The sequence below is a fragment of the Sinocyclocheilus grahami genome, unplaced genomic scaffold (genome assembly GCF_001515645.1).
Source record: "Sinocyclocheilus grahami isolate Dianchi unplaced genomic scaffold, SAMN03320097.WGS_v1.1 scaffold11.1, whole genome shotgun sequence".
NCBI lineage: Eukaryota > Metazoa > Chordata > Actinopteri > Cypriniformes > Cyprinidae > Sinocyclocheilus > Sinocyclocheilus grahami.
The window spans coordinates 1,465,244-1,484,153 of NW_015505190.1; the positions used below are offsets into that span (position 1 = coordinate 1,465,244).

Sequence of the window (18,910 nt, forward strand, 5' to 3'; positions counted from 1 at the left end):
TCAATTCAGTGTTGCCATTAAATATAGAAACTTAATTTTTACATTTATGAATGTTTAGACAAAAAAATTATTTAATTTAGGATTAATCAATTAATTAGGAAACAATTAATAGATCAATCGACAGAAACATAATTGTTTGTTTCAGCCTTAGTCATTTGCCCTTATAATCAACTGACGCTCATCCTAAGCAAAATACAGTATATTTATTAAAGGAACAATCCTCCTGGAGCAACCAGTAGTCAAACACCTCCCTCAAGACCATAATAATGAAAAGTGATGATCATGGATCACTGCAAATCTCACTGAGCCAGACTTTGGCATTAAATCTGTTGTCTGACCAGAAAGGACTGAGGCTAGATCGCCCTGCAGGGCTTTGCCCCCATAATCTACCAGCCCTAGTTTACAGAGATCTAACCACAGGATTGGGAGGAGCTTGTTCATCCAATCTTCTGGCACCTCACCTCCAACCCCACCCAACCTGTATTTTCAAACCTATCCGCTTCATGGACTGAACACTTACAGGGCAGTTATGGACATGTTTATGTGTCTGCATGCCTGAGAGACAGTATATATGTTCAAATGTGAAGCTGAGTTTATTTCATTTCCGCTCCGCTGAGCCAATCACAGCGCTCCGAGAGAGCAAATGTTCCTACAGAGTAGAGTCCGCTTGATTCACTACTGAAATAAGACAACAAACACTCTTGTATTTCTCTCTCTGTACCTCAAACACACAAAAACCGACTGTAAGAAAACAGTCAACTAAAAAGATGCTCTGACTGGGCTGCAGTTTCCAGTTGTTTTAAAAGTTTTGTAATAAGAGTTGGTGATTGTGGGGGCAATAATATTATGTGGGCTCAAATAGAAATGCATGTGTATGCATTATATATCACGACTGATGAAGCTTGTAGCTAAACTACACAAAAATCTGTAGTAGCTCGATTATAACAGTGGTTTTAAATGTGTTTAATGTCCCCAAACTCTGCTTTTTTTGGGAAGTCTTTTAAGAGACCCATTTATTTAACTTTTTCTATGTCCCTAAAGCTCATTAGACGTCCACTGCTGCTCAACAAATATAGATTTTTGTGCTGAATTTAAGAGGTTGACTCAGCACAGAAACGATAATGGAATGAGTATAACCTTATTAGTTAAGTGGCAAAAATTGCATAATGATTGATAAAGCCCATTTCCCAATTTGGGAAACTATTTTCATGCGTTATATAGTGCCGATATTTCTCTTTCATTTTTCTGAACATTAATTTTGCAGAGCGGTGACAATTTCGATGACTGAAAAGGCAGTGGTACGGCATACATAAACAGGAACTTAAAAAACGGTTTGGTTGTTCCCTATGTGATCAGACCACCCTGACTGTATCCCCTCACCGTTCAGACAAAGCAGAAGAGCGAAAGACCGGCTCAAGATCTCAACTCTTCCCAGTGGAGATCCGGCTCAGAGCACCAATTAACGGGCCAATCCGCCTGAAATATCAGCCCCAGTGATCTGCACTGCTGGCCATCAGGATTTATCTCCCTACAACCACACAGCAGCAATACACTTTAGAGCTACAGCACAGCCAGAGAAAGAGTGTGTGACGGATGAACAACCCGAGTGAAAAATGGAATCAGAGAAATGGAGAAGGCAATGGAGGACGATGAGAGGAAAGAGGGGGAAACATGTGTCATCTTAAGCGAGGCGGTCGCTGAGTGTGAAAAACAAGTCGTGAGACGTAGCTAGTAGATTGATCTCCTCATCAACACAGTCAGAGACAGTGGAACAGAACAGAGATGGACTACTTGGAAAAAGTTGAAAAAGAGAACATGGTATATGGAGGCTGTCAGAATGGAAATCAGAATTGAAAAGTAGTTGTCAACAAATGTTTTTTAATGGCCAAAGCCGAAATCTTAGAGAGCAGGGTGGCTGATGGCTGACACAAAGCCAAAAACGCTACCATTTCAAAATTTCATGTCAGTAAGATTTTATGTTTTTAAAATAAGTGTGTGTGTCATGATCACCAAGGCTGCATTTATTTGATCAAAAACACTGCATATTGTAAAACATTATTGCAACTTAAAATAACTGTTTTCTATTTTAATGTTTTAATACGTATTCTATTTCTGTGATGGCATCATTACTCCAGTCATCAGTGCCACATGATCCTTCAGAAATCATCCTAACATGCTGATTTGCAGCTCCAAAAAAAAATGCTACTTAATATTTTTGTCAAAACTGTATATAATTGTTTGATGAACAGAAAGTTCACAATAACAGCATTTGTTTGAATACGCGTTCAGCATTTGCTGTAATAATCTATCTATCTGCTGTGTCTATCTATCTATATATCTATCTATCTATCCATACACACACATATATATACTTTGCTTATTCTACTATTTTTAAATGAATTACAATCAATTAAAAAAACTATAAAAAAAAATAATTAGCATTTTAGATTTATTATTTTTTTAATAAAATAAAAAAACATATAAATGAAAAAAGAAAGAACACTTTAACCAACAGTGCTCTCAATGCTATATCAGTCAACCACTATAGTTAAAGGTAGTTTTTTGATAGTGTTTTAACTCAATAATGTTCAGCAGCCTGAAGAACATATAGTTTTTAGTGTGACCTGAAAAAAAAAGTATTATTCTATTATTGGCAGATTTAGTGCCAATTAAAAATTATTATTTCAAGTAGATATGATCTGATTACCTGCACAGAAAACAGCCGCTGGAGGGCATTGCAAAGATCGCCTGCAGAGTGAAATGACTTGCCTTCAAGGGAACACAGTGTTGTTTACTACATATTAATGAACTGGTTATGCGGGTGACACAAGTTTGAGTTCATTGTTTTCCAATCAAATTCCCCTTCTTTTCCCTTATCATTTCCCGTCCTTTCTCTACTTTCCTATCAAAAAAAGCAGCAAAAGCCTGACAGTAACAGCAAGGCAGAGGCAACAAAGAGAGAAAACAGAGCACTCACATGTGATGAGAACAGAAAGGTTGGATGACTGTAGTTTGATTGCTAATTCCACAGTACTATGAAGCAAAACCATCTTGTAACCCGCAGTGGTTCTAGACATGAAGGATGGTTCTCTGTTTAAGTGAGAAGCTGTTACAGTAGCCACGGCTTCTTCAGCCTGAGGGCATCTGAACACACTTCACTATCAGCGCCTCGGAGAAAAAATATATGCAATTTCACCTAGCCTTGATCCACTACTACTCGTGTGTGTTCTGTGATGGTGTTAAGCGATTAGCTGAGGAAACGATGAGGCCGAGTGGAAAGCACTTTCTGTTATCTATGTGGGAGTCTATGGTTAGCCTCAGAGTCATTTGAGATCATTAAGGTGCAGACACCTTATTTAAATGCAAAGCTGCCCGAGTTAAAGTCTGCTCTCTCTCTCATGCCTGAAGATTCATCTGCTGGGAAATGGCAGTAAGAGTAAACCCTGTCCACACTCATTTCTCACCCTTTTCGATACTGATATTGTCAAGTGTAAAGTATGCCATGAAGGTCTTATTAAATTGGACATTTTTTGATTTACAAATCCTACACATAAAATAGATAAAAAATCTGAGACCACTATGAAAAATTTATATTTTGTTTGTTTAGATTTCAAAAAGATTTTGTTATAAATTGAATTATTAGATAATAATTTGATTACAATTGAAACTGTTAACTTAATATCAGAATTACTTCATTCATATATTCCAGTTTTTATGGATTAGTTTTTTTTAAAGAAATCAATACTATTATTAATTAATTACTAATACAGCAAAGACATTTATAATTACAAAAGATATGTGTTTGAAATAAATACTGTTCTTCATCATTTCTGTTCCATTCTATTCATTTTTTCTATTCCATAAAAATATTAAGCAACATAACCATTTTTAACACTTATAAGATGTTTCCAAATCGGCATAATTTCTGAAGGATTTTTTTAAATAAACATTTTTTAATATTTTACAATATTTCTATTTTTACTTTTGTATTTTTTTTTTATAAAATAAACACAGCCTTGGTAAGCATAAGATACTTTATCAAAACCATCAAAAATCTTACTAACCTTACTAACTCTTGAAAAGTAGTGTATTTTATAGAAAGATTATTTAGACATACACTACCATGCAAATACTAAATATTTCATATTAAGTAAAAATGTAGTACTTGTCACAAATTTTCTTAATTTGATTATTGACCTAGAAATGTGTCAAATATTAATGTTGAATGTGTTAAATATTAAACATTAAATTTTTCTACCTAAAAAAGATAGTTCACCCAAAAATAAAAATTCTTTGATTTTATTTGGACTTTATTGACTTCTATGTTTTTATTTCTACTATGTAACAAAATATATTTTGAAGAGTGTTCGTAACCAAACAGTTTCGGTTACCATTGACTTCTATTGTATTAAAAAAATACACTAAGACACTTCTCAAAACATCTTTTATGTTGCACAGAAGAAAGGTTGTGAATAACATAATGAGTAAATGATAGAATTTTCATTTTTGGGTGAAATATCCCTTTAAATGTACAAGTAATAATAGACAAGTTATTTACAAGTTCAAATGAAAAAGATCCCAGATTCTCCAAAAGTGGCCACAGTGCGTTATTTTTATTTCAATGCCATAACGTTTAAGATTGGTCACATTGTTATATCTAAAAGTTTCCAATCCACTTTAAAACATCTGAGATAACTGACCTTGGCTGTAGCACGAGATACTTTCAGAACCAGTATTTTCAAAAGGTAGGCTTGTTTATTTAACAGCTTTCAAGGTCCACTATGCTGAACTGTGAGGATTTGAAAAAGGTCAAATTAGCACACAGAGCAGCCAAGATCACTCCAAAAAGCACCTACAGGGGGAAGGATTTCACAACACAACCTTAACTGATTATTTTAAGATAAGTATTCAGACAGTTTGAAAACCATCCTGGAGGTTGAATGACTTTTGGTTAATTAGACTAACAGCATTCTGATCTTCAGTTAGTCACTTGCAAAGACTGAAGTGCTTTTAAAAACCTTGGACAGGTCCTCTCGCCCTGTCAGACCACAGGCAGAGCATGTTGTGTGGTTGCACCCGAGGCCAAATCTTACATGTCTGAACATGTGAGGTGGCCGTCCCAACCGTACCAGCCTCTGATAAAACACACAATCCTGCCAAACATTTCACACACTTGCGTCATTAAAGAGCCCTTGACAACAGAAGGAGGGATGAAAGAAGATGAGAAACTAATGTCACCATCTCTTCACCGCTAACTTTCTCATTCTATCTCTCTTTCTCATCTTCGGTCATTGGAGGAGGAAGTAACGGGGGATTTTCTATGTCACACTAAAAGCAAAAATAGTCTCAAAATGAGCCAATCACTGGACACTCGAAAATGTCCGACTTTCATTTTTGCCCAATTTCACAGGACTTTCCGTGGCCTCCTACACAGGAAACACTTGTACTGCTATGAGCTGTCACACTCTTTCATAACCACATCTCTCAGGTCACGGCTATTTCTCCAGCCAAGACTTAAAGAGATGAAGAGAATGAAAATGAATCTGAAGGAGAAAGGAGACTGGAATGATGCCATTAAGGCTAAAGAGTGGTAGAGAGAGAAAGCATGAATAGAATCAAAAGAAGGAGCAGAAAAGTCTTTCAAAGAGAAAGTGGAAGTGAAAGCCTGCATCGGAGTGATTGATATGACACGCAGTTTTACCTTTCATACTTAGATTAGACACTGTCTAAAATATGTTTACATTGTTAATCAAATGTGCATTAGTACAGTACAGAGCCATTTTAATTACTTGCTTTGACATTAAATCATACGGTGAGGCAGTATTTTTTGTCAGACCGTCTAATAAATCAGTCACAGCATAGACTATAGATTGTAACTGCAATTAAATTAAAGTTTAATTAAACACAGCCTCTGTTTTTTGCCCATTTTCTCTTGGAAATTTCCCCTGACAATGTTCAGCGCTTGAATACAATCACTCAGCAATTCTATAGCTATTCACATTCAAGAGCTTTTACTCAGAATGAGACTGATACTATAAAGTTGTCAATTACAGAGAGAACAACAAAGTACAACAGAAAAAAAAATCCTGTCCTCGGGGACGGGAGGAGAAAGTAAATAAATCAGAGTTATTAACAGGCACACTATTATAATATTCTATTATAGTGTGTAGGTCTGTGAGAGAGTTTATCCAAACAACACAGTCAGGTTTTGCTGAAAACATGACAGGTCTCAAAGATATCAGTCACATATCTCGCCCCAAATGTCAACCTTTTTGGGTGAAATATCCCTTTAAATGTACAAGTAATAATAGACAAGTTATTTACAAGTTCAAATGAAAAAGATCCCAGATTCTCCAAAAGTGGCCACAGTGCGTTATTTTTATTTCAATGCCATAACGTTTAAGATTGGTCACATTGTTATATCTAAAAGTTTCCAATCCACTTTAAAACATCTGAGATAACTGACCTTGGCTGTAGCACGAGATACTTTCAGAACCAGTATTTTCAAAAGGTAGGCTTGTTTATTTAACAGCTTTCAAGGTCCACTATGCTGAACTGTGAGGATTTGAAAAAGGTCAAATTAGCACACAGAGCAGCCAAGATCACTCCAAAAAGCACCTACAGGGGGAAGGATTTCACAACACAACCTTAACTGATTATTTTAAGATAAGTATTCAGACATCCTGGAGGTTGAATGACTTTTGGTTAATTAGACTAACAGCATTCTGATCTTCAGTTAGTCACTTGCAAAGACTGAAGTGCTTTTAAAAACCTTGGACAGGTCCTCTCGCCCTGTCAGACCACAGGCAGAGCATGTTGTGTGGTTGCACCCGAGGCCAAATCTTACATGTCTGAACATGTGAGGCGGCCGTCCCAACCGTACCAGCCTCTGATAAAACACACAATCCTGCCAAACATTTCACACACTTGCGTCATTAAAGAGCCCTTGACAACAGAAGGAGGGATGAAAGAAGATGAGAAACTAATGTCACCATCTCTTCACCGCTAACTTTCTCATTCTATCTCTCTTTCTCATCTTCGGTCATTGGAGGAGGAAGTAACGGGGGATTTTCTATGTCACACTAAAAGCAAAAATAGTCTCAAAATGAGCCAATCACTGGACACTCGAAAATGTCCGACTTTCATTTTTGCCCAATTTCACAGGACTTTCCGTGGCCTCCTACACAGGAAACACTTGTACTGCTATGAGCTGTCACACTCTTTCATAACCACATCTCTCAGGTCACGGCTATTTCTCCAGCCAAGACTTAAAGAGATGAAGAGAATGAAAATGAATCTGAAGGAGAAAGGAGACTGGAATGATGCCATTAAGGCTAAAGAGTGGTAGAGAGAGAAAGCATGAATAGAATCAAAAGAAGGAGCAGAAAAGTCTTTCAAAGAGAAAGTGGAAGTGAAAGCCTGCATCGGAGTGATTGATATGACACGCAGTTTTACCTTTCATACTTAGATTAGACACTGTCTAAAATATGTTTACATTGTTAATCAAATGTGCATTAGTACAGTACAGAGCCATTTTAATTACTTGCTTTGACATTAAATCATACGGTGAGGCAGTATTTTTTGTCAGACCGTCTAATAAATCAGTCACAGCATAGACTATAGATTGTAACTGCAATTAAATTAAAGTTTAATTAAACACAGCCTCTGTTTTTTGCCCATTTTCTCTTGGAAATTTCCCCTGACAATGTTCAGCGCTTGAATACAATCACTCAGCAATTCTATAGCTATTCACATTCAAGAGCTTTTACTCAGAATGAGACTGATACTATAAAGTTGTCAATTACAGAGAGAACAACAAAGTACAACAGAAAAAAAAATCCTGTCCTCAGGGACGGGAGGAGAAAGTAAATAAATCAGAGTTATTAACAGGCACACTATTATAATATTCTATTATAGTGTGTAGGTCTGTGAGAGAGTTTATCCAAACAACACAGTCAGGTTTTGCTGAAAACATGACAGGTCTCAAAGATATCAGTCACATATCTCGCCCCAAATGTCAACCTTAGTGGTCCTCCTTTGAGTCCAGACTTTGGGGACACAAGGGCGTATATAGACTCTAGTCCACAGAGGGATCATATAGCGGCCACAAAGCAGCTTGTGAACCCTTACACGACAAACAGAGCAAGCTATGGCATGGATTCCAAAACTTTTTTGTCAACCAAACCCCTCTGACTTAAAAATCTATTTGAAGTACTGCGATACTATGATAATATTTTAATAATTTAACAGCATATTCCTGTTCATTGTTCTTAGATGTTGGTCAATGGTCATACGACATGCAGATAAATAAATATTTAATCTATTTTAATAAGTGTTTTATAACCCCAGTTTGAGAAATCCTGCCCTACATTAAGAAAAACAAAAATACTTTTATGCATGTATTTTTATTATTTTTTACTCTTATCTATTTACTACATTATTTGTTTCTCTGTGAAATATGAAAATAAATAACACCTTTTCTGCATTTGTCTCTCACATACTCTAGGTGAAGTATGAAAGCGTGTGAAAAATTAGCATGCAATGTAACTTCAGTCTTTCTTTTTTTCTTGTGGTTATGAAAAGCCCTGAAGGTCAAATTAATTATTTCTCTGCTGTGTGTAATAACACCACAAAAATTTTTTAAATATGCAGAAAATATGAGAAATCATTTTACCCATTTTTTTTTTTTACATATTTTTCCCCCTATTTTGTTACGATCAACACAAAAAATAACACGAGAAATAGATTCAGAGAGGCATTGTAAAAAAATAAAAAAATAAATAAAATAATAATTTCTGCCCTACATGGTCTTGTGGAATTCGCAGACATTCAAAACATAAGTGTGCCAAGGAGAAAAAAGTTCACACTTTATTTTAAGGTCCAATTCTTGCTAAAACATTAACCATGGCTTTACCTCAAGAAACTCCTAATTTGCTGCTTATTAATTGTTACTAAGGCAGTTGTTTAGTTTAGGTATTGGGCCGTATTAAAGGGGTCATATGATGTTGCTAAAAAGAACATTATTTTGTGTATTTGGTGTAATGAAATGTGTTTATGCGGTTTAAGGTTAAAAAAAACATTATTTTCCACATACTGTACATTATTGTTTCTCTTCTGAAACACGTTGATTTTTACAAAGCTCATCGGTCTGAAAAGTGAGGTGTGCCCTGATTGGCCAGCTATCCAGTGTGTTGTGATTGGCCGAATACCTCAAGCGTGTGACGGAAATGTTACGCCCCCACCATACTGTGATGCCCTGTCCGGCCGGAGTGACGAGACAAAAACATTAAAACCCATTATAAACGAGGCATTTGTTGCAACCGGTGGGGAAATAATTACGGATTATAATGACTTATACTGTCTTTTTACGCGTTGTGTTGCATCGCGCCACGTAAACATAAAACCATGTCTGCATTTGTGATCGGAGAAGTGACAAACAAGCGCTACTCTACACTGCTCAAAACTCGCGTTTGAATCATCAGTGGCAAATTCTTTAAATATAAAAAACGTACTTACAGTCTGTGAGTCAGAACAGCCGGCATTGTAGTCTACTCTACCAGGATCAGGAAACAGTCCTTCATAAAATGCGCTGGACATATCGAAATATTTGGGTTGAACTGTACTGAAAAAGTGTTGTAAATACAACTTAACCACTGATTTCTAGTTGTGTCCTCTTTTGGAAGGCCAAAAAAGTAGTTTCGCTTTCACAACGAAACACACAGCGTCTCCACGACATGGCAGCGGCGCCGGCGGCAGCAACAATACTACAGCGAGAATAAAAGTTATGCCTTCTTTCTTTGCGTGAACATTTGGGTGGTGTTTTGCAAATCTTCCCACATCGTGACGTAGACATGTGGGGGCGTGTTAGAACGAGGCGTTTTAGGTAGCCGTGGTTGACTTAACTTTTATAAAGAATATCTCTTTGGATTTGAGACTTTAGTCTTTGCAACTTTACAGATCTTCTTTATGCACCAAGAGCTTGTAACACTTCAAAGAGAACGCAAAAATTGAAATCGCATCATATGACCCCTTTAAGGATGTAGAATATGGTCATGCAGAATACGTGCTTTGTAAGTACTAAGAAACAGCTATGTTAATAATAGGCATGCTAATAATCAACTATTTAATAGTGAGAAGTTGTCCCTATTCTAAAGTGTTACAGAAAAAACAACTATCATCATCCTAATTATATCAATATCTACGGTATAACATACACACTTTGCAAAAGGATCAGTAAGGATCAGCTTCCAATTTGCACACTCTTCACGTCACCAGCTTGATCGTCATTTAACATTTCTTCTTAAAATAGTCACCTAATTAATTCTGTATTTCAGTATTTTAAAAAATCCCAAACTGCCAGTGTATTTACAACATCTCAGCAACACCTTGTGTTGACTTGGAAACAAACTCTGAATGTGAATCAGTATAAAATGACAAACAAGCAACACTCACACACGCTATTTCTGTTTTATAATGACATATATCTCTAGAGCATCACAATATTATTATGCCTAAGCATTTGGATGCTGAATAAACATATCCCTGCATAGTGAACGAGGAAGTGTGCCCATCAGCATTCATATAGTGTTTGCTGTGCTGACATGTATTCATTTCACACTCTGAGACACAACAACGAAAGGTCACAGAATGTCTTGCATTTGACGTTCGGCACACAGGTTCAGATTTAGTAAACACCTGTGTGTGTGTGTGTGTGTGTGTGTGTGTGTGAGACAGAGAAAGAAAAACAGAAAGAGAGAGAGACAAAGTAAGAGAGACCTGGGAAAGGTCGCGTAGCTTCATTCCTGGGAGGAAAAGAAGCGGCCATCAACTTGCTTTTCAAATTCTAATCAGTCTTTTCTCTCTCTCTCTTCCTGTCTGCTGCTTCTTGCTCATCAATGGCATCATCAACATGATCATAATAATCAGATCTCTCATCTGAGAGCTCCCTAACACCTGCTGTGCCCCTCTATAACTGTTCACCTCCCACCTCCTCGCTAAGACTCTCATACTCCTCACTATAAAATCATTAAACCCAATGTAGAATCATTACAAGAGCAAGACATGTTTGTGTTCAGTCCCTACACACTTCATGCTAATTTTGGGGGGAAATCAATGCCATGGATTTAAATAAATAAATATGATATTAAAATGTTGACCTCGTTAATTTAGATTAGATTTGCAAGTAATCAACCAAAGATGCAAATTCATATGAATTCATAAATAGGCAATAAACAGAACCATAAACAAAAATGAACATTAAGTATTTAACCATAAACAGAAATTAACATAAAGTTACAACAAAGAATTCATTGTGATGACTACTGGGAGCAGAATCTGATGTGATGGAATCTTACATTAATACAGAGAAGAAGAAAAACAGCTAAAAACAGCTTACACTGGTTGGATGGTCTTATGGTTTAAGCTGAAAGTAACTGGTCTCCAAGCCTGGCTAGGCTGGTCAAGCTGGTTTTAGCTGATTGTTCCAGCTGGTCTCCCAGCCTGTCCAGTTAAGGAAGTGGCCAAACCCCTCTAAAACCAGCCTGCTAACCAGCTATGACCAGGCTGGATGACCAACCAGCCAACCAGCTTAGGCTGGCTTTTAGGCTTTGTTTTTCAGCAGGGTTAATATATGGTATTAAATCTGTGGTATTAAATGATCACTGTAACGTGCCATGGTATACAAGGAACCTGTCAACATTGAAATGGCACAAGTTTAATATTTTCACGTAATGTTAGCGTTTTGACACACTTCGGTCATTACCTGGGGAATCATAAGCCGTACGTACAGGTGTTGTCGATGTCAACAAAGACTGTCTTCATCGCTGAAAGTTGAAGGATGCTTTTGTAGATTTGTTTCAATCGATTGTACGTAAATATCAGGCATATATTTATCAGGCGCTTCTTTTGTTCTTTGCTTTATAAAATGTATGTTTTGCTGTTAACGTTTTACTGAGTGAGGACAAGTGGCTCCAAACGAGTCAGCGCGCGAGCTGTCCGAATCACTCAGAATGAACCACAAACTGACTCATACCGTTTGGCAATTCGCTTGATTGATTCACTGAAAAGAACCGGCTCAAACAAGCGATTTGTTCGCGAGTCGGGCATAGATAGTTCTGCTTCTGATTCTGAACAGTTGATGGAAAATTCAGATGACGCATGCATTGAATTGCTAAAATATTGCCAAGGAAATTTCTCAGCCAATCTCAGGTAGGCCTAATATTCCTTTTTAGGCAAGTATTTATCAGTTATGCTTTGGAACTCGTGACAGGAGGACGTTTGTCCGTTGAACGTTGAGCTTTTATAATAAAGAATCATTATTAGTTTGATAATCTCTCTTACCTTCAGAATTACCTGTAAAAATGATATTAACACTCGGATTACATCTCATTAATCTATACCCCTCTCTCCCCGCCCTCTCTCTCTCTCTTTGTTCTTTCTTTTCTATATATATCTCCCGCCTGCTGTTTCCCCTCTTACCTCTTCATTTTCTCACAAACCCCTGGCTTTATATCTAAATGATCTTTTTTATTTCCACTGCCACCCCTTTTTTTTTTAGAAAAGTACTCCTCCGACACTTGTTCCCTCTGGGTGTCTCCTTCATTTGCTCTTTCCCACTTCTTTTTCTCTCTATCTGTAATTACTACTAAGTCAGAAGACATTTTAATATGTGGCAAAGTAGCTATCCTCTGCTCACAGCTTAGTCATTTTTCATTTTTAACTTTCCCTCTCTTTTCTCAGTTTCCTTCATCCTAAATGTCTCTCCTCGTCTGATCTTCTACTCATGTTTTTCCATCTCCTAAATCTGTTTATTCTGTCTTCTCATATACGGCATAATCCGTCGCATAGTCCTAAACATACACACAGAACTGGGATAAACCATTTCCGCAGCTCATAAAGACTCTCTTCATTTAAACAAACCACTTTTTGCACACAGTATTTCAGCACATCCTCCATTTATCAAGGAAACCTCAATCCCCTGATGCACTAGCTGGCAGAAGGTGGGCAAACACACACACTCACACACACACACAAGGTCTTCCAGAGAGACGCACATCTGTGTCCCTCTCTCTGTCACTTTTCCATCCCCTGCAGAGTAACATGATTGCCGCCCCCTGGGTCGGAACACAGCGTGTGCATTTGTGTATGTGGGTCTCTTTAACACCACGAGGCAGTGGGACTGGAGAGCTGAGCTCTAATGGTGATAGATTCTCAGCATAACGGATGTGGCTCCACTTCAGATAAAGTGGGTCATGTCTGAGGTGCAGCGATGAATTTGCACAGTGCCAAATCCAAATGCATTAGCCTCTCTCTGTTTTACTTAATGAGGATGGCGGAGGAAGCGCCGGGGTGTGTGTGCTTGTGCCGCACTTCAACCATTTGAAGTGCACATGTACGAGTGCCAACGAGTAAGTATTTGCGTTAGGGTTGTGTGTAACTCAGACGGGAACAGGAAGTGCTGATGACTCACTCTCATAGAGTAATACAGCGGGTGTGCTGATGTATTTTGGCCTATTTTTCAAGTTGTCTCGTTAAGACATCTTCATTGCCTCTGTCATCATCTTTTTTAGGCTTTTTATGCCTTGATTAGACAGGACAGTGAAAAAAGACATATGGGATTGGAAATGATGCACTCTGGACTCAAACTTGTGTCCCCGCAGGTGCCAAAAAAGCATCTGGAGACTTAAGTCACATTTAAAAATATCTGAATGTCATTGCATTAAATTCAAAATGTCAAACTGTGTGGCATATGCAAACCTCAGAACTAAACTTTACTTGGGCTTGTTTGCAGTGACTTTAATACACCTGGTGTAATGGGGATTTTTAATATATAAAGTCATGTATCCTAGAAGTGTTAACACAGGTGTAGTTCAGTATGATGAACATGTCATAACACACCAAACCGACATCAAAGAACTAGCAACAACCTAAGCCGACTGTGTTGTCGCCTCGCGTCACCTGTGGCTGGGCCAAAAAGTTGCGCTTAAACACACGCCAGTACCAGCAGGTGGCAGTAGTCTTATCTAGTCTTAAAGGGGTCATCAGATGCCCATTTTCCACAAAATGATATGATTCTTTAGGGTCCTAATGAAAAGTCTGTAATAGGGTTGTGCCAATAGACGTTAGTATTGTGTATCGACGATAGTCAGAGATATTGCCTGTGGCTGATGCCTTTGACGATAGCAAGACGATTATTATTATTATTATCAGACTAGTAATACTATCTAATTAATATTAGGGCTTATTTGTTGCATTATATTTCTTTTTCCACATTTTTACAGTGTTGCGCATTATAACCAATCACACACGATTATGCTGAGCTTTTGAATGCAATGGCCAATCAGAGGCGTTCAGATGAGTCACCACTGAAACAGCGGAGTTCCGTTGTTCAGCGCACGCTGACTGAATTCTGACTCACAAATACTCTCATCATAAACAACAAAGTGCAGATGTACCTGCGATGTAAGTATAATACATTTATTCATCATACAGTGTAAATTCACTGATTATAACGAGTGTTTTTAAAGTGCATAAACTCGCGCTAGACTGAGCTTGTGATGATGTTCTTTGGTAATGTAATGTTCTTTGCTCGTTTTCTGTAGCTGCTTTTTGAATAACTGAGGAAATGTAAGCATTATAATTAGTAACTTACAATGTTTCTATTAATTTGTTATCATGTTAAATACAAATTCAGTCATATTAAAACCATTAGGCTGCTTTTAGCCTTACGCTGGAGATGGTTCAATTTCCGGCAATGAAACTAAGTAAATAAATAATGAAATAAATTAGCACGATAATATCGTGTATTGGCGTTCTCACAGGCTGACGATAGGACGATATGAAAATTGAGCATATCGCCCAACACTAGTCTGTAACATAGTTTGGTTAAATTTTGGTTTGGTTTTTACTATGAGTAAAACAACACAATTTTTACCTTGTCAAAAACAGCTCAGTCTACAGCAAGCCGTTTTATTGCATGTAATAAATGCAAATGAGCTCTGCTCACCCCGCCCCTCTCTTCCAAGCTGCTCTCTGAGAGACAGTAAACTTTAGCCGCATTCATCGTGAAACTTGCTAACTAGCACATTATTAGGAAAGGCGATTTGCAAAGATTCATTAAAGGTGGGGTACTGTAAGTGATTTATGGTAGCCAATGTTGATATTTCAAATCACCAAAACAAACACGCCCCTACCCCAAAAGGGTCTCGCCCCTATTTTGATAGCTCCGCCCCACACATATGTACGCAACCCAGGCAACGAATATGGCGGAATCCAGCCGGCCGAGGGGATGATGTCATCAATAATTGAAAGCAATGTGTGTTACTATTGGTAATACAGGTCGAATGTGTTTTGGTAGTACTGTGTGTTTTAACGTGCATATACTGTATGTGTTTTAACAGCATATATTAGTTCTGTGAATCAAAGCAAAACCAATGTTACTCACCTATCGAGAAGAAACAAAGCAACCTCGGCGTCCAATCGCTGGCCTTCCCACTCCTTGAGTTCTCTCCAGCGCTGGAAATCTGATCCTACTTCTTGCCTTATCATAAACCTTCTTTTGTTCCACAGACGTTTTCCTCTTTTGTTTTTTAACCACTATCTTTCTGTCGTCGCTCGGCTTTGCTAATGTCCATCCTGTGCACTTAGCGCTCTCTCGTCCCCATCATGAGTAGACACGCCTCTTACTGGTGATTGGCTACAAGTTTGTTTTGGTACTCGGCCCGACAGTTTTCTAAAGCGTTTTTGAAAAAATACATACCCCACATTTAAAAAACCTTACACTCACTTGTTCTGGAGATGAAGCTGGATCACAAATGATTTGCGTACACATAGACACATTTAGGTAGATCGGGGGCACATTGCCTTCAGAAACAAACTTTAAGTCGCTTCAAACCACTGCGTCTTCAGCGGCTCAGATGTCGGGAGTAAATGATGACTGCTATGTTCATTAATACATCCAACTACAGAACACCTCAATCGCTTAGGAGTCATTCTTGTCTACAACTGCTCCGGCGGTGAAACAATGGCGGACTGATGACAGCTCACTCAGGGGGGTCTGAGGTAAGACACCAGTCCAGTCTATGCTGAAATGCTACTGTCAATCAAACAAACGTGGGAGGTGCCTGCGTCTATGTGACATCACACAGACAGGCTTCTGAGATCGGCTCGATTTGAGAAAGGAGGAATGATTTAACAAGATAAAAAAAAAACACTGGATGGATCTTTATCATTATAGGTTGGTTGTGTACACACACTGCCAACACACATTTCAATTGAAAAAACTTGTAAAATTGCATGTTTCATCCGATGACCCCTTTAAGAGAAACCGACATTAGGACTGCGGATATACAAACCACAAACAAAGCAGTTCTTGCTTACCATTTTAGATTTGAATCATGTTGATCAGTTGGTCTTTATTTTCTTCATTCCAGACAGTCATATCGTTATGAAAATATTGACGTATTGGGATGTTCAGATGATGACGTAAAATTAGAAGAGCATTCTGTGTGTGCCCTATTGACTTCATCATTTGCTTGCTTTCATGACTTTCGCTGTTTATTCACCAGCTTCTCAGAGTGATCTCGGTACAGAACACACAGCAAAAACTGAGCTTACAAATGCTCAACGATGGCCCATCATTGACCTGGCGGCTGACCGTCAGCTTGAAAAGTGTCTTTTAACTACATTATTTAAAAGTATGTCACTTGGTTTGATATTTTGTTATAAAATGTTAAGACCTTCGCATTAAGTGTGGCTTGAGTGTCCTAATATATTTGGGGTTACTCTATAAGCTCATCTTTTTTAGTTTTTTTTCTGCAAGAGAAAACTCTTGAAATGGCTCTTACATAGTGTATTACAGTACTTCTGAGACTTTTCTCAGATGTGGAAAACAAACAGTGATGGTGTGGCCTTGAGTTGCTTATCAGTTCTGTAGAGATGCACAATAGCAACTGAGCTCTGACCTTCTGTTCTCTTACTAACAGAAACATTTACATTTATGCATTTGGCAGACATTTTTTTGGCAGACACTTAGATACAACGCGACTTAAATGGCATTCAACATTTAATCAGTTTTCCCTTTCTCTGAGAATCAAACCCATGACCTTGCCGTTGCTAGCACCATGCTCTATTGTTTGAGCTAGCTTAATAAAAAAGTCTAAAGAGGATGGGAAATAAAGATAAAGAAAATGACATTTAGGCTTTAACTCACATTGGTAACTTTTTGCTCAAATCTAAGAAGAAAAAAGACATCTGGGAGCAGTTGCATAAACCACGACATTAAGACTTAACTAGTTTGACCATCTTCCCAAGGGGGTAATCAGTCTTAATTATCTGATTCACATTAGATCTACTTTTTTTTTTTTTAGAATTGACTTTAAAAAGTTATGATCAGTCTTGAAGAAAAAAATTTGACAACTAACTTTTTCTGACTAGTCTAAGCAGTTTATGCAATCTGAGCACCAGCTGACCTACAAAATTTCTTTCATTTAATCCCGGCTGTGATGAAATGGATGAAAGCAAACAAGCATGTGCTTGTCTGGAGAGGAACTGAGATTGTTTTGTAGATGAAATCACAAAATCACTGGATTTTGAACCTATATTTATGTATATTTTTGCCAATACTACAGCCACCATTAATCATTTGTATATTTTAGTATATTTATTATTGTAATTTGTGTTAAATCAATTGCCGTTTTGATGTATCAGAGATGAAAATGCTCTATTAAACCCAATGTCGAGATCAATACATATTGACGTATGTAAGGATATGCCCACTTACAGTGGTTTTGAAAATGTTCTCTGAACGACAAATTTAATAACAATATCAGAATCCTGCTATTAATCAGTTTACTCAGCAGTCAAACAACAAACAAACTTATATTCACATGCAAAGTCTTCACCATTTCACGATATCAACTCAAATTAGTTTGAATCTCAGTGTGTCCTGTATACCAAGCACTACGCTGCAGCTCCAAGAAGCTGATCTTCTTAAACATCTTGATGAATACAAAACGGGTAATTGAGAACATGAAAGTACATTTGCTCTGTGGATAGCGATTAAGCGATTAATTCTTATATTGACATCTGGGGCATCGAGAAGTGTTGGCCTTTTCATTCAGCCTCCTTCCTCCCCTCGCTTTGTTTCCAATCTATCACGAAAAACAACATTGTTGAGAATCTGAATCCGTTGCAGGGGCAATTACGGCCTAAACACAAAAGCCTGTGTTGGTGGTGCTGTTTGTGTAATCATAGTAATTTTACCAAGAGTTACTAATAATGGCTTTCAAGGCCTGTCCATAGCTGCTTTTAATTACCTTGTGAGCTTCTGCATTGATTCTTTTCCTCCATCTTTCCTGCCGCCCCCTCCCCTCCTTCTCCTTTCTTCATCTCACTCGTAAAGCAATCGTGATATCGTGATATCGTAAAGCAATAACAACTGTGTCACAACCCAGATTTCGGCAGTATAATCAACGGGATTAATTCAAAGCCAGAAGACGTGTGTTTCCGCCTGCTTTCACAGCTTTCTTTTTGGACCCTCATTCTCACGCACATGCACGCGCATCATCTTCGTTCTGTTTTTCATTTTCTGCCAACTCTCATCTGAAAGGGGGTGGTGAAGTACAAAAGGAAGCGATTTAGCCCCTAGACAGGGAGAGAGAGAGAGGGATGTAGGGTCTACTTGAGAAAAAACAAATGATAGCGAGCAGAGGTGGATGCTGGGACATGGGGTCGGGATGCTGAATTAAAGATGGAGGGATGAAAAAAGGAGTAGGAGTGAGAGTGAAGGACAAATGCCCCTCTGGCTGCTGTTAAACCTCCCAGCAGAGCCAAGACTTACCATAGCATGTGACAGAATGAAAGTGTGTGCGTGTGTGTGTGTGTGCCTACAGCATGTGGGCCGTGGGAGTGT

At 38.0% G+C, this 18,910-nt stretch overlaps 1 protein-coding gene across 2 annotated transcripts in view; it reads right to left on the reverse strand.

Moving 5' to 3' along the window:
- The window catches only part of LOC107595194 (cell adhesion molecule 4), a 167,974-nt gene that overhangs the window by 127,943 nt on the left and 21,121 nt on the right, over window positions 1–18,910 (reverse strand). The window contains exon 1 of one of the 2 annotated variants that reach the window (XM_016285556.1): window positions 18,315–18,402. The exons of the other annotated variant lie outside the window; for it this stretch is intronic. Within the exon in view, the coding sequence (XP_016141042.1) occupies window positions 18,315–18,387 (73 nt within the window). The 5' untranslated portion in view covers window positions 18,388–18,402. Of the gene's footprint in view, window positions 1–18,314; window positions 18,403–18,910 lie in introns of those variants that run through there. 2 annotated transcript variants of the gene reach the window in all.